Genomic DNA, 22,225 nt, shown 5'->3' with positions numbered 1-22,225 from the left:
TCCTCTGCTCTGTGTTTTCCAGCTTTGGAAAGCCCCCCGGTTTGTGCTCACAGCCCCGTGCCGGGCTCTGGAGGAGTCCCACGAGCCGGACGCCTTCCAGCTCAGGCCAGGCAGCTTTCCCGTGCTGAGTGGCCCGGTCTGAACACAGGCTGTCTCTGTCTCTCTCTCTCTCCCTCTCTCTCGTCTAAGTCTTCCTTGATTTCTCTCATCAGCGTTTTGTAGTTTTCGGCATACAAATTCTGTGCATATTTTGTTAGACATAATAGAAAGTATATAACTTTTTGGAGTTCCTGTAAATGACTTTGTGCTTTGAATTCTGCTTTCTGATTGTCCATTGATGGTACATAGAATATCATTGATTTCTGTGCGTTAACCTCGTATTCTTAAACGAGTGGACGTAGTTGTTTATGGTTTTAACGGGCTTTTCGATGTGGATGACCACGTCATCTGCGAGCAAACAGTCCTATTTCCTCCTTCCAAACCCGTCGGCCCTTCCCCGCCTCTCTGGTCGGGTTGGAGCGGCCAGAACGTGGCGCGCACGGTCCGACAGAGGCGGTGAGAGCAGGCACCCCCGTCAGGGTGACGGTTCCAGGGGGGGCCTCGCCCTTCACCACCTCCTACGACGTGTGTTGGTAGGAGTAGCTCACTCCATTTTGACCAGAACCAAAACCACATTTGATTTTTTTATAATGAATAAATAGGCAAAATCTGTTAGTGACCAATACTACTTAGTGAAGTTCTGATAAAGCAAATTCTCCATTCTTTTTCTAAAAGAAGATTCAAATCAACAGAATTCCAGTAAGTAAGTGTCGTCATGGTAAGCTGCCTAGCTGTCGCAGTGGCAGGAGCAGCAAGCAGGGCGCACCTTCCGGCTGCTTCTACGAATGTGGGGCGCACTCTGTGCTGACACAGAAGGGCCGGGGCACCGCCACCCTCCACGTGAGCAAACGCGGGGCCGCGAGCACGAACAGCTCTGACCACCAGACAGGTGAACTCCATTTTCATGCCAGTCAAACGGAAAAACCAACAATGACATTCATTTCAGACTTGAAGGAAAGTGTCCCATGGCTGAAACTGGCACGTAACTTCCAGGTCGTAAGGCTTTTTCGGCATGGGGGGGAGCGGATTTGGGGATCAGCTGTCTGTGGAACCTACGACAGCATCACACCCCCTGGAAGTGCACTAGCCCGTTCTCCCCAACACGAGCTTTCTCGCGAGGCGACGGGAGCAGGGGTCCTGCCAGCACGGCGCCATCCAAGGTCCACGTGGCTGCAGGGAGCGCCAGTCAGGGCCAACAGCTCTGCCGGGCCATCAGCTGTGCCGGGCCAGGCCGCACCAGGGGGAAGCGGCTGTAGGAGGGACCTGGGGCGAGCGCCGCTTTCGTCCACCGCGCTCCGTGGCTCAGTGCCCATCGGGCTACAGGAGCCAGCCCAGCACAACCGACGGCGCTCGGAGCGCCTGAGCTGCTTCCTGCTCCTGGAGACTCAGTGCGGGTTGTGTCCTTGCGCCAGGGGTGGGTGGGGGTGTGCGTCCTGCCATGCCCTTGCCAGTCTCGGTTAGCACTGGAAAAATGCTCAGGGCACACACAACCTGACTTCAGCGAGCATCCTGCACAGACTGCTGGCTTGTCACTTGTGTTCACACGGACGGATGTGATGGGCCGGGGGAGCCAGCGGCCTGCCCACCTTCCCCCTGCTCAGAGGCCGTGTTGGGCTAGCTTCTCGGCGGGACTGGTGTGCACGGAGCTTTTCTCTTCCTGGCAAGGGACGCGCTTGCCCGTCCTGGCCCCGGGGAAGCGCCTGGGGTCCGCGGTGTGACGGCGTCAGGACACCTGCTTTACATGCGCCTGAGTTACTGCAAGCAGGGACCGAGAGGAGAAACAGCTCTGCCACGCAGACGGGCAGGCCTCCCTGGACTGGGCCTGTCCAGGCTCTGATACGCCACCCGCCCGCGACAATGAGCTCACGTCCCCAGCCTCCTCTGTGAGCCCAGCGCCCGTACACAACAGGCGCTCGGTCTGTGCACACACTGCCTCCCCCAGAGGAGCCTCTCGCCACAGGGGAAGGAGCCTCTAACACAGCAGATACTCGACTGGACACTCAGCTCACAGCAGGGCCTGGCACCAGGGCACGGGACGAAGGGGCACAGCCATCAATCACCCCGAGTGGCTCTCAGCCTGATGCCGAATCAGGCTGGCAACTCCAAAGGCGACTCCAAAGGCTGAAGTCCACTGCCCCACCTCAGCCCTCAGACCTGTGCTCCGGAGAGGCCAGGACCCAGAAGGAAGGAAGGAGACGAGAGCCTCGTGTGGTGTCAGCGGCGACGAGACACGAAGGGGGAGGGGCTTCCACTGCACCGGGGCAACGCGCACCTCTTCCTCTCACCCTCGCCCTGGGCGACGCCACCAGGCTACAGGGAGAAGCCAGGTGCCAAGACAGTCAGAGACAATGGCAGAAACATGGGCTTCCCGCCGGGGGCTGCCACGTCGGCACTCCACAGGCTCGGCAACAAACTTGAGCTTTCCGATGTCCTGTGACTTGGCCCAACGCAGCCAGGTGGGTGCCAGCGGTGAGAGCTGCAGTGGCACAGACTGCACAGTGTGAGGCCGGGACCCGGCCCAGCGACCACGGTGTCTGCACGAGCACCCGCCGGACATGACGGTGGGCCGGGCGGTGGCACAGCAGGGGAGGGCGCCTGGGGAGAGATGCGCAAACCTTCCGGGTGCAGCACCAGCAGGACCTGCTGCAGGTGCCATCGGGACAGTGGTTCCTGAGACGCCCTTGACCAGCTCGGAGGCTCTGGGGCAGACGGTGCTGAGCCAGGGTCGTTACGGCCGCCGCCGGGGCTTAGGGACGTCCTTTGCGACCACAGGCTCCGCAGTGCACCTGCCTCCTATAACCTCCCGGGTGGGGATGCGCACGCTCCCGGGACACAGTGGCAGGCCAGCACACACAGGTGCAGATGACAAGACCCAGAATATACAAATAATTATAAGAGAGGTTGGGTTTAACAGGGTGGCTGGAATTGTACATGTCTGTCTGCAAAGCTAGGAAACTTCATTTTTTAAAAAGATTCAATTCACAAGAACCTCAAAAGAATCAGAGGTGGGATAAATCTAAAAAAGGCGTGGAAAAGCTCTATGCAGAGACCTATGAGACGCCATCGTGAGAACTTAAAGCCAGCTAGGAATCAGAGAAGCGCCTCATGCTTGGGGACGGGAGCGCTCGGCACGTGAAGATGTTAATTCTCCCTACAGGGATCTGCAGTCACTTCCACAGACGAGCTGGTTTTAAAATGCATGAAAACCCCATCAGCGCAGGTGGAGCCAAGGCCTTCCTGGGAGAAAGAATGACTGAGAAGACCCATTTGCCAGAAGGCGAGGACAGTCCCCTCCGTGTGACCGCGGCACAGGGCTGCACAAGCAGCTGAAGAGCCACAGCAGAAAGTCGCAGCCTGGCCCCTCCGGTCGGCGGCACTGGTCCGCCTGAGCCCGGCCCTGCGGACCCCACCCCAGGAAGCTCCAGGTGACCTGTGGTCCTACGTGAGACAGCAGGGCACCATCCACGGGAAGTGGGGCCAAGCACAGGTTGCTGGGGCACGAGAAGGTCGATGGTTCTAAAAAGATGGATAAGATGGACTGCGTTACAATTAAGACCCGTTTGCCGACAGACGCTGTCAGGAGAGCAAAGGGGCCGCGGAGCGCGTGGAGATGTTTGCGCCTCGTCTGACCACTCAGGGCTCCTACCCAGGAGATGCTTGCAGACCGCGCACGGAGAAGAGGGCGAAGCCTTGACCGGGCACATCCTCAACGGCTGGTGAGTACATCCGAAGGCAGCGGATGTCTCCAGGGATGAGGGAGTGCAGGTCACAGTCACAGGCTATACACCGAGACGGCCGGCACTCAACACGCCACCGCGCAGACCCAAGGCCCTGGGGAGCACGGCCTGCCCTGGAAGGCTCAGCTGCTGCTCACGCTCTGACCGGCGCCCCTCTGGGGTCGGCCGCAGGCCTGTGCTGTGAGCCTACGCTTCCAGCTTCTGGGCGGCAGAAATCCTAACCACTAACGAACAGAACCAGCACGTGTGGAGAGGAAGAATACACAGGACCGTAAGGAGGTGTACTCCTGGGATGCGTGGGTGACACGATGTCAGGAATTCTGTCCACGTCATCAGTAACTTAGAGGAGAAACTCAATAACCACACAAGCAGTGACACGCAAAACCTAACACCAACACCGTACATCCCTGCGAAGAAGGCGCGTCCCCACGTGCCCCCGGACACGGGGCTGGGGTCACAGCTGGAAAGCGCCCCTGGGGCCCCCGGACACGGGGCTGGGGTCACAGCTGGAAAGCGCGAAGCGGGGCCTGCCCTGACCACGCGCACGCCGCCTCTCAACAGCAGCGGGAAAGGCACGCGATAAAACCACACGGCCGCCAGCGACGAGCGCAGACGGACCAGACTGAAATAGAATGGGGAGAGGAGAAGCTCCTGGGATGGTTCACCCCCAAGGAGCAAGGTGAGGATTAGAGTCCGTGTCCCTGTGACCCTTCCTTCCCAGGAGGGGGCGGGGCATAGAGCTCTTAATTCCAGCTTTCATTACCACAAAGGGACACAGATGGTAATTTGTAGCAGGAGAAATGTGGGGATCGGGGAGAATTTTAGTAACTAAAAGGAAAAGGTGCCGCCCTCTTCGCCTGGACAGCAAAGGAGGCTGAGACTCGCTGGGAATGGGAGGACTTTCAGAGCAAGTGCGGGCAGGACCCCTGTAAAGGAAGAGCTGGTCCGCATGGGCCCTGCACGGAGGCCACCCTCGCCCCGCACCCACAGAGGACCCGAGCGCTGCTTCGTGTCAGGGGCACGTCACCGGCGCTCACACAGAGGGCAGCTGCGCTCGCCGAGCCACTGTTCTTTACCACCCTGGCACTGGTTCATTTACTTACTAATGTGGCACCCAAAAGGGAAACCTCACCCCTCCTGCTGGGGCCGCAGCCCACCGCGCCCCCGCGGGAGATGCAGGCCAGCAGCCAGATTCGCCCGGAATCGTCCCCAGAGAAACGCACTGGACAGTCCTTCCTCTGCTAGGCATAGGGTGAGCCCAGAATTCACACACAGGGAGTGGCCTCCCGGGGCTGGCCACCGTCTGGGCCTGTGGGGCCAGTCAGGGCAGCTGCGTCCCATGCTTGCGCATGGTCAGGGCGAGGCGAGGAAGCATGTGCCTGCCCTTCTGCCCTCAGTCACTTCGGTGGAAGGTCTTCTCACGTGAGGGGACTCCGCATGCGGGAGTCCCGGGGCCTTGTCCTCAGTGGGTGTCTCCGCGGGGACTGCATAGGTGAGGGCGCTTGCCGAGAGGGATGGCGTCTTTTCTAAAAGGACGCAGGGTCCTCTCAGCCTCCAGGGAGAGCACCAGCAGAACGGCTGCCGTGTGGCATGCAGAGGCAGCGAGCGGCCCGTCCGTAGTCACACGGAGGGTGCACTGTGAGCAGGCAGTGCGCTGTGGGGTGGGCACATGCCAACGGCTCCAGGCAGCCTGGCCCAGGGCTCCTGGCCTCCCTGTCCCCCCTGCCAGGTGCAGCAGAAGGGCCCGGGGCCTGGTGGCCCAGCTGTGTGACCGCAGGGCCCAGGTGTCTCCAGCTAAACCACAGTGCTCTCCGCCCAAGCCAGTTCTCCTGCACCCGCAGGGGCAGAGGCATGGAGAGTTCAGGTCACTCCTGTGTGGGTGGGGCCTGGGCGGGGCAGGAGGGGACCGAATCGCATGCTCCACTCCATCAGCCCGAGCCCCCAGCTGCCTGCTGGCGGGCCTCCTGGATGTGCGGCTCACGCCCTCACAAGATTCACTCAGCACCACCGGCGGCTTCGCAGATGCTCTAAGCCACATCGGGGAAGTGGGCTAACCTGGCTTTAAAAAAGTATGCGCTAAAGCAACCAAAACCATTAAGAATCTTCCCAAATGAAGGATAGGAAAATGGAGGGAAAATAATTGAGGAGGAAAAATAAAAATAAAGACAACGAATGTGACTAAAACTCTAATGGATTCCAAGTGATTCAAGTAGCTGAAAATAGACAAATTTACAAAGATTAAGAAGGTACAGACAGCATCAGAGAACTAAAATTTAAAATAAATTCAGGGAGAAAAAGCAAGACAACTTAGACAAAAAACTAAAAAAAAACAAACAAACAAAAAATTCAAGTTTAAACTGGCTAAAGGCTACAAAAAATCAGATCAAAAAACTAAGACAACCATGAGCTGGGAATTGAGCCTAGTCCCCGATTCGAAAGCGGCTTTGAAAAACTGGGGTGAAGGCGCTGGTGCCCGGGCCCTGTCTAGGGCATGGAGTTGGGCCACGAGATCCACAGAGATCCAGGGTGCGTGCGGACACAGGAGGTGGCAGCCACAGGACACAGGTTCCAGAAACACACATACAACCTCAAACCTGCATCTGCTCGGGGAAAATGCCCCTCCCCGCCAGGCCCCTCCCCTGTCCCCTGCTGGGCACGAGCTGCCCTGTCCACCATGGGCACTAACAGTGTCCTGGGAGGGAAGCCCGGAGCAGAAAGGAGACAGGCCAGCGGACAGCGAGGGGGCAGTGGTGGGCCTGTCTGGACATGATTGAACTTGTAGTCAGGTTCCGTCCCGTGGGGGGCCCACCCTGTGGGGAGCCCACAGAGGATCCTCCACAGTCCGAAGGCGGGGGCAGTCCCCTCCTTCTGCCAGACTCACCCTGGGGGAGGAGGGGAGAGCCGAGGACGACGCCTGGGCACCTGAGGGCTCCTGGCAGCGTCAGGGTCGGGAGCAGCCTCGGCAGAGAAGACAGAGGCAGCGAGGCCACGACCTTCCCGCGATGCTGCCTGTGGCCCCTGGGGTGGGGGTGGCGGCTGGCGGTTCCCAGGCGCTGAGCCCGATGAGATCTAATCCCTTGACTTCAATCCGCTGATGGCCCCTTAATCCCCAAACTCTGGGCAGCCGGCAGTTTCACATGCTTGTAATGGGTCTGGTTTGTTTTGATTTGCGTGTGTTCAAAGAAAATGGTGTGTGACTGCCGAGCTGGGTATGGTGGCGTGCCACGTCGCCAAGGTGGAGCTACGAACTCAGGCACAGAGGCTGGGCTGGCGAGGACAACAGCACCCCCAGACAGGAGGCCGTGTTCCCAGATCTGGCCCTGCCTCGGACAAGGGCTTTGCTGCAGCAGACCTGAGATTTATCAAAAGAGAGGTCCCACGACCTGCCCAGAATCGACCCCAGCACCCCGCCACCGGGGCAAGGAGCAGCCCCGGCTCCAGCGATGAACGCCACCCTGGGCTTCCTCCTACTTCCTCCCAAGTTCAGCCCCGTGTCCCAGCGTGCTCCCTGGCTCCTCCGCACCGTGGGCCGGGGTCTTTGCTGTCCGGAGGCCGCACATGGGGAACGAGGACAGGGACGGAGACAGGGACAGTGGCGATGCTCAGGGAAGCCCGGCCAGGGGGTAGGGGTCTCCGTGCTTCTGGAAGTCTGGCCAGGCAGCTGTCCTGGAGGCAGGTGCTGTACACGCAGCCAGGGGACAGGCCAGCATCCCTGCGGTGAGTCCTCCCTCCACACCCCAGCCTCGTCTGAGGCGGGGAGCTCTGGAACCCAGGGTGTCACCCACTGAAGCCAGTTGTCCACTCCCAGATGCCACTCCAGAGGCTCTGTGGCAATTTCCAGCTCAGAAAGTCAAAGATGTGCATTTCTGTCACCCAGCCCCGCGGCTTCTAGATCGATGGCAACAGCAGCAGGGTCCTTCTCAGAAGCAGTAAAAAGCACGAAGCCCCGCGCACACGGCGCAGGACTGCTCTGGCCACGGTGGTCCAGCGGGCCCCGGGCAGCCCCTCACAGCTGGGGACTCAGGACCCCGGAGACTCTGAAACGTGCAAACGGAGGGACAGAGCCACCCGGAACCCCCGGCACAGGGCGGGAGTCACTGTCACCACACCCGTTCTCGGCCTCTCCAGACACACACACCACTGTCTTGCTTTGCATGGATGTCGCACCGCGTGTGTCCTGTGACTAGACTGTGAAACACGGTCTAATTTACAGGCAGGAGAATGCACACACCTTAGGTCGATTTTCACACAGGCACTTACCCGTATGACCAGTTCATGACATGGAACATTCCAGACCTGGAGAAAGGCGCCTCCAGCCAGCCCTGCAGCCCACCAGCCTGCCCGGCGCCGCGCGTTGACTTCCATGCCGTTGGCACGTTTCTGTCTGGCCTGCCACACACAGCACTCCTGCGAGCAGGACCGAGGCGGGAGCGTGGCCCCAGGGTCCCCTTCCCCATCAGTGGGCACCAGCTGAGGGCTGAGGAGCAGGGTCGCTGCAGCGGGTGCGCGTCTGCGTGGGGAAGCAGCCCGGCCGGGGCTGCGGGACGTGTTGTCGTCACGAGTCTCCAGGTGGGACCTGCTCACGCCCAGGCTCACGCAGCACCACACAGCACCACGCAGCACCACGCAGCACCCACGCAGCACCCAGCACCCACGCAGCACCCACGCAGCACCACGCAGCACCCAGCACCACCCAGCACCCACGCAGCACCACCCAGCACCCACACAGTACCCACACAGCACCCACGCAGCACCACGCAGCACCACACAGCACCCATGCAGCACCACGCAGCACCCACGCAGCACCACGCAGCACCACCCACACAGCACCACGCAGCACCACGCAGCACCACGCGTCCCGGCGGAGGCAGGGCGGGCCCCCTTCTCCCTTGCAGCGGGGTGGACACATGTCTGCGGTGAGGCGGCTTCCCGGGCTGCGCGGAAGGTCCACGCGGGCTGCACACACACCCCGTTGCCCCTGCGCGGGGCCCGACGCTGCCATCTGGACGCTGGTCTGCTCCGGTCGGTCTGCATTTTCAAGGGCGGCAGGCTCATGTCCGGGTCCTGGCAGTGCCCTGAGCTCTGCTGCCGTCTGCCTGCCACGGTCCCTCGCCCGAGGCGCGGCAGCGTCCAGAGCAGCGCGTGAGCTGGCGCCTTGGGCAGCAGCCTCGCAACACGCGTGCTTTGCTGGGGGCACCGGTCCCAGGAGAAGGCTGTTTCAGAAGCTCGACACACGTTTTCTATGAATCCTTGATAGTTTGCGACCTTGCGCGCGGCACGCCGTGGCAGATATGCTGGTGTTGGGTGTGAGCGAAGGTTCTAAACTGGGTGTCTAATCAACACCCAGTGGGTCCCGTGCCGTTTGCTGACCTGTCGGTCTGCTCCCACTGACTCCAACGCACAGCACGTGCATGGAACGGGGACAGAGCGAGCCCGCCGCCCTGCAGGCTGCTCCCCACGCCCACGTGCCTCCCTGGCCCGCCTGGATGTTTCCATGCAGGTTTTCTCCTCTTTCAGAGTCTCTTGTTTGTACTAATGGCCCCCCGCACCCCCACACGCCTTAGTGTGGGGGCGGCACGCTGAGGGGACTGAGCCCAGGGCTTGGGGCCTGGCGTGAGAATCTGGCTTCTGAGCTGGCCGCCGTCTGTGTCTCTGGAGCTCCATCCCTGGCCCCAGCCAGGCCCCCAGAGATGCCAGACACGATGGTGGCTCCTGTGGCCCCCTGGCCACCCAGCAGACAGCCCTGGCCATCCCCCCTCCGGTGAAGGCGGTCCCTCGGCCTCCCCCGCTGGCTCCCTCTCGCCCGGCACTGCCACGGGCTCCCACCTGCCTGAGCCCCGGTGATCGCGCCACAGTCTCTCCGCGGTCCTCTCTTCTGGGTCCCTGTGAGCAGCCTGCTTGGCAGTGGGTCCCACTGGGTGGCACAGGCATGGACGCCACAGGACGGACCTGCACACCAGCCCACAGGCACCGGAAAACCCAAGGCCACAGCACATGCTATGCCGGGCTCGCGGCTCTGCTGGAGCATCGGAGGCTACGCGTGAGCACGGCGCTCGGCCAGGACATGCTCAGCCCCAGCCCGGCCACAGCCACGAGCCACAGCCCGCCGCACCAGCAGCGCCTCGTGAGCACTGCCCACTGTCACTCCTGTGTGCTCAGTCCAAGGGCTCACAAGCTCATGTGACACCTGCATCACCTGGAAGGTGGTAGGTCAGACCAGGCCCCCCCAGAGTCTCTGACTCAGGTGGCCTGGGGTGGGAGAGCTGAGAATCTGCCTCTCCGGGAAGTTCTCAGGTGATGATGTTGGTCCAGGGCTCCCTGCAGAACCTCTGATCCATGCTATTTATAAAACAGTGCAGCCGCCACTCATGGAAGGAAGTCCTGTGCGACATGCCACACAGGCCCCACCTGACAATGGCCCTGGTGGCTCCCGGTCACAGCGCTGGCCCGCTGGTCCTTGTTCCCTGGCCTCTGAGACCACCCCCATCCCCCAGCCAGAATGAAGACATGTCCTCAAGAGCTCGGGCTGTGGGGGACTGGGGACACCAAACCTTCCTGGGCCTGCCTCGCATGGTGACAATCTGCCTATAGTGGGTGGGTGTCTGCCTCTCATGCCGAGCCCGGGGGTCTCACAGAGGTGGCGCACATCACGAACACACGACGCGTGACGGTCATTTGGGACTGCAGGAGGCCAGCCGGGCCCAACTCCATCACATGGCCCTTTCAGTTCCCAAACGAGTCAAGGCCGGAGGTGGTGGCTACGCTGTTCAGAGAGTGTCCCCTCCCGTGCGCACTGGGGCAGGCGGGACGGAGACTATAGGGACCCGTGTGCCTACTCCCCTCGCCGGGCATCAGGACAGTCTTTTGAGAAATGCACTGGGGTCGCAGCCAGTTGCTTACGCATCGCGATATTTGTTTCTTCTGGAAGAAACAGTGACCGATCCCCAGTGAGTAGGGAGCCAACACCCTGTAACCCTCACAGGGGCAGGTTCTGTGTCAACAGAGAGTGGTTCTCATCCCCTGAAGGCCACGGCTGCGACCATAACTTTAAGATTTAAGAACACGAACACACATGGCTGTCACACTAGAGTGTCTCGGTCTTACTACCATGTAAGATGGCTGAGGTCACACCATCCCATTTCAGTCATGGGACACATGCTAGGTGGGCAGGAGGGGACTATTAAAACTGCATCTGAATACGTGGGGACTTTCCCAGGCACAGAAGAAATGTTTATGATCATAAATACAAAAAACACTGCAATCTTCCGCTGTGTCCTAATAAAGTAGCAGAAAAATTTCCCTCTCTTCAAGATTGGAAAGTGGATAAGAAAGAACCCTTTAGAAATACCACGAGATTCACTTAAAGGCTGCAGTTGGAAGGAACTATCACCTAAACAAAGATATTTCCATAACGCATTACTTTCACGAAGAGAAAAGGCTTCTTTTGTAACCAATAGTGCAACTGCTATTTTTTACATCTAAAACGTAGAGTAATATATAATCTAAAGAGTTTACATGATTTTTGTGAACTTGGTCATGGACCCATGTTTCCTGGAAAGCTAGTTAAAATACACATATTAAATATTTTAACTATGAAAGGCAAAAAAATTTTTTCTGATAGAATATAAATCAAATACTGTCATGATTTTGGTCTGGCAGTCTATTTCTGGAAACATTTTTTCCCCAGCAAATCCAAACAGGAGCATATAATTCATTTAAATATGGCACCAGCAGTCAGCCCGCTACACAGATCCTGCAAACACTTTATATTCCTCTCGTTACGTGCCAGAATATTTCATAGGAAGGATCGTGAACTAGTGGAATCCCTTAGTTCATTTAGAGGACAGGCAAAAAAAACAAAAAACAAAAACACGGAATTCTGTCATTTATAAGCTATGAAACTCAGACAAGTTTACAAACACTTTGAAACTATTCTACATTCCACGTCTGCTTCATCACGAAGGGATCGCGTTCGCATTACGTTATTTCTCAAGGTAAGTACGAACTCCAAAAGAGCATGTTCTCCATGCAGTAATAACGGGCAAGTATCCACCTTATTCTGGTATGTGAATTTCGGGGTGCTTTTATACCAGCGGAAGCCAACAGCTACCTGTTTACTCGACAGGCCGACACCACGGACAAAGGCGCTTGCCACACTGAGGGCTCAGGCCCACTGCACAAGGTGACCAGCGTTTCCAGGGTGAGACTCATATTCCCACACATCACCGCCCCCCAGAATCTCTGATGACAGACGTCTGTGAAATCACAGGTTCGCTTTTCCACGTAGTAACACCTTCACATGACAGTATTAATAGCTGGCCTGACTCTTGAAAAGGAAGCACATTATTAACGCAGAAGACCTAACGTGAGGGTCGTCGCCTATATGTCTGGTCTGAACCCGTGCGCGCAGCACCGTCCCATGTCCCACAAAGCCCCATGCGCTGCTGCAGCCCGGCATCCTCACATCGTGACGGCCTGGCCCCGCTCGCTCCCCGCCCTGGACTCAGCCTGTCTGCACAGGGCAGCCTCGGCCAGCCCCAGGACCCCTTACCTCGGAACGGAACGAAGTGACTGTGCGCTCGGGCAGGGTGTGGCGATCGGGCAGATGGTCCCTCTCCCGCTCGGCGACGGCGGAGTGCTAAAGGAGAGAGCTGGAGCGGTGCTTTGTTCCGAACCAAAGGAGGCTACAAATCCCATTGGCCTCAGGTTGGAAACCTCGTGACATGGGACCAAGCACATGTGACCTACTTTCCGCCCAGCTCCCCTCGTCCTGCTGGAGGGGTGCGCCTGGCACGGAGGCGCTGTCATGTCAATGACTCCATCCCCCAAACGAGGGCCACCGCACAAGCCGGCGTGCCTGCAGGACATCCAGCCGCAGCCAGGCCCCTGGAAAATGCAGGGGGGCGGGGGGGCCTCGAGGCCCAGCATCAATCAAAACGCAGCTCTTCAGACTTGAGTTGTCACTGCCCTTGTCAGCCGTTTGCCCGTGGATGGGCCTTGCGCGAAGCTGGTCCCCCCGACACGGGGCTGGTCCTGGGACTGCGGGGTGAGGCTCGGCAGAACGAGGGGCCGGAAACGGCACCAACTGTGAATCCCGACGGCCCGCGTTTTCTCCGTTGGGGTCTAGGGCTTCTGGTCCAGGGCTAGAAGCGAGCCGCACACATAGCTCGGATGCAGATGAGCCCTGTGCATCCTTGATGGCTACCGACATTAGTGCTCTGGTCTGGGCGGCGCAGGCCGGGAGGGTGGACCGGGACCCGGGAGAGAATGTGGGGATGCGTGCCGGCCCAGCCACCAGGATGGGCCCTCCTGCCACCAAGCAGCATAAGTCACCCTCCAGCTGTGCCTTTCGCTGAGTTGCTACCTCCATCCCACCATCTCCCATGAAACCAGGTGCAGATAAATGATAAGACAACAACAGGCAGTGGCAAAAACGTGTGTGCAGAGCGGACCCGCTGGTCGTGAAGACGGGTGTGTTTGGCCGGCGGGCACCCACAGGACGTGCCGTGGCTGTCTATCACCAGCAAAGGCGCACAGAGAGAGAGGCCAGGCAGGTCTCACTGACCAAAGGCAGCCTGACTGTTCCTTACAAGGAGAAAAATTAAAAACAACACAAGTACTGGGCGTTCATTACAGAAAAAAACCAGAAAGTGCATATATGCAAAGATAGTAATTACCACCAGCGATGACAAGCCGTTGTGAAGTCTACCTACCTGTTCGGACTCTTTTCCAATAGCTGTATGTTATTACATTTTTAACAAAAATAGGACCAAACCACCCATTATTGTTCTGTTTTTCTCATTTCACATTATATAAAAAACATTTTTCTGCGTCAATATATTTAAATCTGCATCAGAGTGACCAAACCCCAAGGCATTCTATTTTATGCATTTTATGCATAAGAACATAACCAATCTATGATCATGGGTCCGGGTTTCTGAACTGCTCCATTAAACAAAGCTGTAACAACAAACTCTGGCCGTATCTCTTCCTGTCCCTCTCTCATTTCCTTGGAATACATATCTATAGATAAAATTTCTGGCTCAAAGGTTACATGTGCTCGAAGCTCTGGCACGTAGTGGGACTGGCTCAGCCAGCTGCACTCCAACACGTGCCCGGCCACCCACCCTGAGCAGGCCCTGTCACCGGTACCCAACTGAGCCCAGAGACCTGGGGACGTCAACATTAGAGTGCAAGCAGAGGAGGGTACTGACGGCGAACGTGAAGACAGCCCTGCACTGTGTGCAGCCCTGCCGGCTAATGCGCTCCTCCTGGCAGCTCTCTGCTAGGATCGGTCTTTATTCTTCCAGAAAGACAAACGTGGTCACTCACGGCTTGCTCACGGTCATCATGCTTGGGCCATCGAGGGCCCACGCTCTTGCCCACCAAATGACCGACAGAATCAAGTGTCACCCATAGAGTGTGGGGGAGGACTGGACACTGACTTTTGGGTCTAGCAGGGGCAGGTCTGTGGACCGTGACAAGACAGGTCTGGAGTAAGGTGAGCAAGTGGCGACAGCAAGGCCGTCGTCAAAGGGACAGAGAGATGGGTGGTCACTGCGATTGGACGTGCTGCCCAAGGGCACGCATGTCTCCCCTGTGTGGGCGGGAGACGGAGGGAGGGAGAGGCCGGGGGTAAATCCTTGAAGAGGCGAGAAGGAAGGGCGGCAGCACGCAGGAGGGACACAAAGGACCAGAGTCACCGGCTGAAGAGGACGGGCTCAGGGTGCAGGCGCCACAAAGGAGACGAGGAGGCACGGCCCAGGGGAGGCCGAGGGCAACTGGGAGACGGTGGCCTCCAAGGCGCCAGGGTCAGACCGGCGACCGCCAAGCTGAGAGCTGCTGAGAGGGACCAGGCTAGGGAAGCACTGAGGACATGGCTGCAGTGGTCGCAGGGTGGGGGCGCGCTGCGGTGGGGACGGGAGGCCCTGAGGGCATGCCACCCCCCAGGGGTCGGCCAGCGCCAGGCACTCCAGTGTCACGTTCATTGGAATGAGTTAGGTTAAGCAGTCAGTCACCTCCTCCATGGCTGTAGGTCTTCCGTGGCCATGTCCGGTGCCATCCATGGGGTCAGAAGCCCAGACCTTCAGCCATGTGGATACTGGCAACTGTGGCAGAGGGTAGGCTGACAAGCAACGCCATGCTCCCAGCATGGGGACAGGTGGGCTGGGAGCAGGCAGAGAGCCCGGCCGGGGTCCCCTCTGGCTCCTGGCCTGTCTTCCACATGGGGTCCCAGCTTCGGTTCACAGACCGGCCTTGTCTGACCGCAGCCTAGACGCGCTGGTCCTATGAAGAGCCACTGCCTGCAGCTCCCATCTGAACGCAGAGACCTGCTGTCCATGTGCCCACTGAAGTCTGTCACTGACGTGCAGTCTACAATGACGCCTGGAGGTTGAAATGGTTTAACTTTCCCCAGGCAAAGCAAAGATCAAATCAGCACAGGACACGGGCTTACAGAATTGGGTCAAACACCACGGGCGGATTGAAAATGCTGAGCTGGAATTAAAAAAAACACAACCAGACAGACAACATCTGGGCAGAGTGGGCGAGGGGCAGTGCCGAGAGGAATAATGAACATCGCAGAGTCGGCAAGGGGCCCAGTGCCCTGATTACTAAGTCTTGTGACTTTTTAAAGATGCCCCTGGGAGGGACAACCCCTGGGAGGTACCTTACCTCAGAACCTGAAGAAAGTTGTGCTGTGAATCTGGATAAATACATGAAACAGCGTGAAGAAGATTCTCAGTGGCCACCTTTGTGCTGCAGGTAACTAAAGCATCCTTGAATGTGTCCTTAAGGCTTTGGCAAGGCCCTCAGACTGTAAGGTACACGGCTGGGTAAGCTAGACTGGGCTGGAGAGGACCAGCGCATGCGGACCATGCAGGGACCCTCTGAGGCCTCGATCTACAGGGGAGACACTGTGGCAGGAACGCCCGTCCCGCAGGCTTAGCGAGAGCACAAACCTCCGGTTTGGAAGCACAGAGCAGCATAGGAACACACATGCTCTTGCACATGTGCACACACGTCCCTACGCCTGTACACAACACACACACACACACACACACACACACACACACACACACGAGCTATTGCTGCAGAAGACATCCAAAATTAGACCGGAGAGAAACCAAGCAGCACTCAGAGAGTTGGAGAACTCAGGTTTATTATGGTCCGGGAGGAGCTAGCACTCTGAAGATCTGGGCCTCAAACTCAGTCGCAATATTCCTTATGTAGACACTTTTTGGCATGGGCTGATTGGTTAATTTGTCCTCAGACTGTTATAAAGTGGCTGGAGTTGCTATGGTTGTAGGTAGTTACATTGCGTTACAAAGGGTGAGTAAGAGTTGCTATGGGTTACTGGCAGTTACAAAGTGTTACAAAGCGTGGGAGTTGCTAGGGGCTACAAACAGTTATATTTGTTGCTTAGACAGATCAAACAAAAAGGAGGTGAGTCTTTAGTCAATCTCAAGTACAGCCCACACAGCAAGCATATTTACAGAAGCAGAACAGAGAGCTGATTAGCCTTTTAATGAAAATTCCTCTTCACTGCTGCATGCATGCAAACACACCCCACACCATATACACTCATACGCACATGCTCCTGCACGCACGCTACTGCAACATGCTCCTACACCCGTATACACATGTGCACACACATGCACACACGCTCCTGCACCCTCGCACACATTGCAGGACTGTCAGCAGGGCCCAGCCAGTGTGCAGGGCTTAGCACAGGGCCCTGCGTGTGGCTGCTGCTCACTTACAGGGAACCAATAGAGCAGCTGACAACAGTTTCATACTGCCCACCCAGCATTCTTTACAAAATGGCAGGATGAGGGTCTAGAGGGGTAAAAACAAGCAACACTTATGGGAAAATAGTTCTGTGGGTTCCCACGTTCTCAAAAATTCAAAGGCAAGCGTCACAAAGAAACAGTTCTATAGCGCAGACCTGCTCCCACAAACTCAGACCGGCTTCTTCGAACGTCAGCGCAACGCCACGTGACCTCCCGAGAGCCACGGGGCATGATGTCCCGCATTGCCACCTCATTGTGTCCACTGTCTGCCTTTGCTCAACTTTCCCTTTCACTGTTTACCCCTCTCCCTGGCTCTGCTCCCCAGCAGACACCATGTCACGGACCACAGAGGGTAAAACGCAGATTGTACCACGTGGAACATACTTCACTTTAAAGGGTAGTCTGAGTGTTACACACATTCTCGGTAGCAAAAAACAAACAAGCAAACAAAAGATACTTTACGGCAACTCACCTTCCCCCATAAGCAGGCTCTAAGAATCAGAGAGGATCCACAGACATAGGTTCCGACTCGTCGCAACTTACAGCATCATAACCGGAAGGAGTGACGTTTGCCTGGGGCCCACCTACCTAAAACACAGAGACACAGGGGATATGAGTGGACAAATGTGTGACCCTGTCCATTAGGACTGAGCCTCAACAGAATGGCTTTCTTGTATTTGACAGAGCAGCGCATGAGTCCGAAGCATTCAAGTACAAGGCACGTGCAGGGTATGGAGACGAAGCACCAGCGAGAACCCACTCGCCCTGGGCACCCTGACCCGTAACCCCAGTGGGGCAGCTTGAAGTGACGAGGCTTCCATTCCACAAACGAGGAGTCTGAAAGAAGCTTTTCGGTAAAACTGTACTAACTTTTGATAATGTAAAAAGGCAATCAACTTTCTACTTATAATATTGAGTGTATTTATGAAATTTTCTATCAAATACATTGCTGACTTTCCACTCTCGTAGCTAGTATGATAACTTAATGCAAACTCTTCCGTTTCAGCGTGGGATTCTGTCCAAACGTGGCTGGCTGCCTCTGCGCCAGCTAACGTTTGTCTGGAGTCTCCTTCCACTTCGCTCTGTTTCTTGACGTTCTGCTTTTGGAATTCATGTTTGTTGCTCAAACTGGAAACGTAATCCTCAGCAAGTAACCCTTTTCATAATGTTATCCTCTTCGCTGTGTTTTTAAAATCTATTCCATAGGTGTATATTTACGGCCAGTACAAATTATTGTCGCAGACATCTCAAAAAGACTGTTTATGACAGCGTCCCAACATCTGGAATCGTGAGGTCATAGCACCAAAAATAACTAGGAAGCTATGTTAAAGTCTTTGCCTTTTCCAAATCAATCGGGTAATCACTTTAGACAACAAATAGCACTGAGTTTATTTCAAGCTAAAATGTCTTACCCATATAATACGCCACGGTTCAAAATGGAGTAAGTGAGCAAAGACCACATGTGAAGGAATTCCGTGAAAGATCACGTTGCGTAAAAGCGCCCTCTTTCGTGTGGGCCACAGCCTCTCACGGGGAGACGGGCACTGCCAGTGCAGCCACAGGCTCAGCGTGTTCCTCATCGGGGGTCAGAAAGGCCTTGATTACTGAGTTGGGCCTTAAGGCCACGGAGTAGGAATTCATCAGAAAGCAAAGAACGAATTTTTAACAGTGGGCTAAGACAATTCGATGGGGAAGTAATCGTCTTTGCAGTACCTGGTGATGGGAAAACTGGGTATCCATATGCAAAAGAATGAACTTGGACCTTTATCTCACATCATATACAAAAATTAACTCAAAATGGATCAAAGATTTAGACTTATGAGCTAAAACTACAAAGTTCTTAGAAGAAAACATTGGAAAAAATCTTGAAGACATTGGATTTGGCAATGATTTCACAGATATGACACCAAAAAGCACAGGCAATAAAGAAAAAGATAAACTAGACTTCCTCAGAATTAGAACTTTTTTTTTTAGGCGAGGCAACCCTTGGTTGACCTCACAGATTGCAAGGACCTTGTCATCTTACAATCCATTATTATTATTATTATTATTATTATTATCATTATTGTTATTTATTATTATTATCATTATTTACACCTACAGCACCTGGTCTTCCTAGGTGGTCTCCCATCTAAGAACTAACCAGGCCCGACCGTGCTTAGCTTCCGAGATCAGATGGGATCAGGCATGTTCAGGGGGGCAGGCCGGAGACAGAATGAGAACTTTTGTGCATCAAAGGGCACTAATGAGAAAGTGAAAACATAATCTACAGAATAGAAGAAAATATTTGCAAATCATATCTGAGACGGGATTAATATCTAGGCTACACATAGAACTCCCACAACAACTTTAAAAAATGTGCAAAGATTTGAATACATATTTCTGTAAGGAAGATATACAAACGGCCAGAAGCACATGAAAAGTAGCTCAATATCATTAGAAAAATGCAAATCAAATGCCAGTGAGACACCACTTCACACCCACTCGGGACGGCAATAACAGCAGGAGGAGGAGGAAGAAGGAAAACAGAAAGGACAGCGCTGGAGGGACGGGGAGAGAGGGTCCCACGGGGAGAGAGGGTCCCATGCGTTGGAGGGAGGGGGGGAGAGGGCCCCATGCGCGGGAGGGACGGGGAGAGAGGGCCCCACGCGCGGGAGGGAATGGAAAACGGCAGAGCCGCTTTGGAAAGCAGCCTGGCAGTGCCACAAAGAGTAAACGGAGAGCATCGTGCAACCCACCAATTCCCTTTCTCAGGACACACCCGTGAGAACGGGAGACACGATCACACAGAAGCTCGTGCGTGAATGTTCACAGCGGTATCATTCATTATGGCCAAAAAAGTGGAAACCACCCGAATGCCCATTGACTGATGAATAAACAAACAGCGGGACACCATCCAGCCACGAAGGAGGGACGGAGGGAGGGAGGGAGGGAGGGAGGGAGGGCCCGCAGAGGCGACGCGGACGGACCCCGACGACACGCGCGGAGGGAACGACGGGACACAGAAGGCCACACTGCGCTCGATCCCATGGGCGTGAGATGTGCCGAGCGGGCAGATCCAGAGACAGGAAGCGGACCCGTGGCTCCCGCGGCTGAGGAACGAGGGGCATGGGGTGACGACAACATGTGAGGTTTCTCCCGGGGCGAGGAACGTGTTCTGTCATTAGACAGGGTGATGGTTGCACACCTTTGTGAATATCCTAGAAACTACTAAAATGTACACTTTAAATGTATGAATTTTATAGTACGTTAATTATACTCAATTAAAAAAAAAGTAATAAATACTCAAAAGTTTAAAAAAAGCAGTGACAGAAACGTCCCGCGAAGCACAGCAGAATAACGTGCTTCTCGCCACCTTGGCGGCACTGCGCTGAAATGACACGGACAGAAAGGCACAGACTCGCAAGCGCGAAGCAGCGGGCAGCAGCGAGAAACACCGCGGGCGGCCGGCGCGAGCCCGGAATTAAAAAAAAAGTAATAAATACTCAAAAGTTTAAAAAAAGCAGTGACAGAAACGTCCCGCGAAGCACAGCAGAATAACGTGCTTCTCGCCACCTTGGCGGCACTGCGCTGAAATGACACGGACAGAAAGGCACAGACTCGCAAGCGCGAAGCAGCGGGCAGCAGCGAGAAACACCGCGGGCGGCCGGCGCGAGCCCGGGCAGCGGATGGAGGCGTGGTGACTGACGCGGCCGAGCAGGGGACGCCGCGCCCGTGTCCGCGGGGAAAGCCGTCAGGACACCACTGGGCTCACGGCCCTCATTCTAGACTGCGGCCACGTGGCTCCAAAGGTCAGAGGCGGCGGTCGGGGCGTAAAAGCAAGAGTCATAATTGGAAATCTCTGGAAGGGTGCATCAGGCCCCCAGAAACCCTGCGGTGCTGGTCGCCGTGAGGTAAGTGCTCTGCTCTTCCTGTGGATGACTGGACGCTGCCCTCCGAGAGGGTGACTCGCTCGGGGTGCGCCAAGCAGCTCTGGAGACAGAGAGCCGAAATTACAACCAGAGGGCTCCGTGGGACAAAACGGAGGAGCAGTGGGACCTCGGGGCCCGGCCCCCCAGACGCTCCCAGACTCCGAAACAGAGTTATTTTCCAATAAGTCACATAAAGCAGAAATAACACAGATAGCAGTCTCTAATAACAATGCAATCTTTAACCAAAGGACAATTTACATCATTCTAGAAACATCCAAACATAAATAGCCCTCATATGTCACTAAATTGGTAAGGAACACGAGACCAGAAATCTGTACAGTGAAGTGACAAACAGACACATTCATGCAATGACCCACTTCTTCAGCCAACAGAGACACGCTTCAGGGAGCCAGGGACCCAGCGGCCGTGGGGTCAGATGTGAGTGATCAAAGTCCCTGAAGCACAGCCGGTGCGGGGGAGGGAGGCGGAGAGGCCGACTGGGGGCCGAGCCCCCTCCTCACCTCGGGCCCCCTGTCGCTGCGCGACCCACTTAGGGACAGCTGAGCTGTGGTTTCTAGCGTCTGGCGAACAGGCCGCCACAACAAATCAGTTTCAAAGGACGAGTCCCCAAGGACGTCACATTCCCTCCTGGGCACAGGCCAGACAAAAGCAGCTCGTTCGGCTGTGAACTCCACACGCGCACACACACAGGCGGACACGCGCATGCGTGCACGCGGCATTGGCAGCTTGTGCGGTTACCACACTCCATCCTAAGCCTGGCCAGGAGTGGGAGGCTTCAGGCCGTCGGAGGCCAGGCCAGTGGGGGTGGGAGCAGGGGGAGTGAGGGGAGGCTGCAGGGATGGGGGTGGAGTGGAGAGGGGGCCACGTAGGCGGGGCGCCGTGGGCCGGTCTAGCTGGGGCAGGTGGAATCTGAGAAAATGGGAAGCATGACAACTCTGGCATTTTAAGACAAGCGACCTGGTGAGAACACAATGAAGACGTAGACTTTATGACCAACACAAGAAAACGTGCTACTGTGTGCGTGTGAAAGTCTGGGGCTGCCACTTGGAGGCCGCTCGCCCTCGCACAGCTATCAGAGAGCAGAACAGCCACGGGCCGGGCCCTGAACAGGCGCAGTTCAGCGAGTGCTGGAGACCGGAAATCAATGGCCTCAGCCTTCCAGCCACTGGGCAATTAAATCAGAAGTCATTAGCAAAGGACAACTTGGTTGATGCCCCTGGACAGAACATCTTTTAAGTGCTTTGTGATAAGAAATGGACGGGAACATAATGAAATTAGAAAATAATTAGGCCACAACAATAATAAAATGATTGCACGCCCCAATCTGAGGCAAGCAGCTGCAACAGAACTCACAGGAAAAGTCACAGCTTTCAAAGCCTATATTACAAATAAGGAAAGGCCAGAAATTAGTGAGCAAAAAATCCAATTAAGAAGGTAGAAAAATAACAGAGAGTATCCACGGAGTGTAGAAAAAAGGTAATAATAAAGAGTAGATCAGACGTTAAGGAACAAGAACCAATTGAGAAAATGAACAAATATAACATTTAGTTCTTCAAAATTGGTCTACAAATGCAAAACCCGCTGATGACATTGATCAAGGCAAATAATCAAGAAGGAACAGATGACATCAGTAATTGAAGAAAGACAAGGCTTCTGGTTCTGGATA

The 22,225-nt window shown here is 55.8% G+C and overlaps 1 protein-coding gene and 1 pseudogene across 6 annotated transcripts in view; both read right to left on the bottom strand.

Annotated features, from left to right (window-relative positions):
* Positions 1-17,217, bottom strand: part of PCBP3 (poly(rC) binding protein 3) — a 59,145-nt gene extending 41,928 nt beyond the window's left edge. For all 6 annotated transcript variants that reach the window (XM_025040319.1, XM_025040320.1, XM_025040322.1 and 3 more), the window contains exon 1: positions 17,100-17,217. In XM_025040319.1, the coding sequence (XP_024896087.1) occupies positions 17,100-17,109 (10 nt within the window). In that variant the 5' untranslated portion in view covers positions 17,110-17,217. The remainder of the gene's footprint in view (positions 1-17,099) is intronic.
* A 1,504-nt stretch (positions 17,218-18,721) lies between these two features.
* LOC112471658 lies at positions 18,722-18,839 on the bottom strand (annotated as a pseudogene).
* Positions 18,840-22,225: the final 3,386 nt, after the last annotated feature.

Source organism: Pteropus alecto, unplaced genomic scaffold (assembly GCF_000325575.1).
Source record: "Pteropus alecto unplaced genomic scaffold, ASM32557v1 scaffold339, whole genome shotgun sequence".
Lineage (NCBI taxonomy): Eukaryota > Metazoa > Chordata > Mammalia > Chiroptera > Pteropodidae > Pteropus > Pteropus alecto.
Note: the sequence above shows the minus strand (reverse complement) of the source record. Positions and strands in the feature narration are given on the sequence as shown.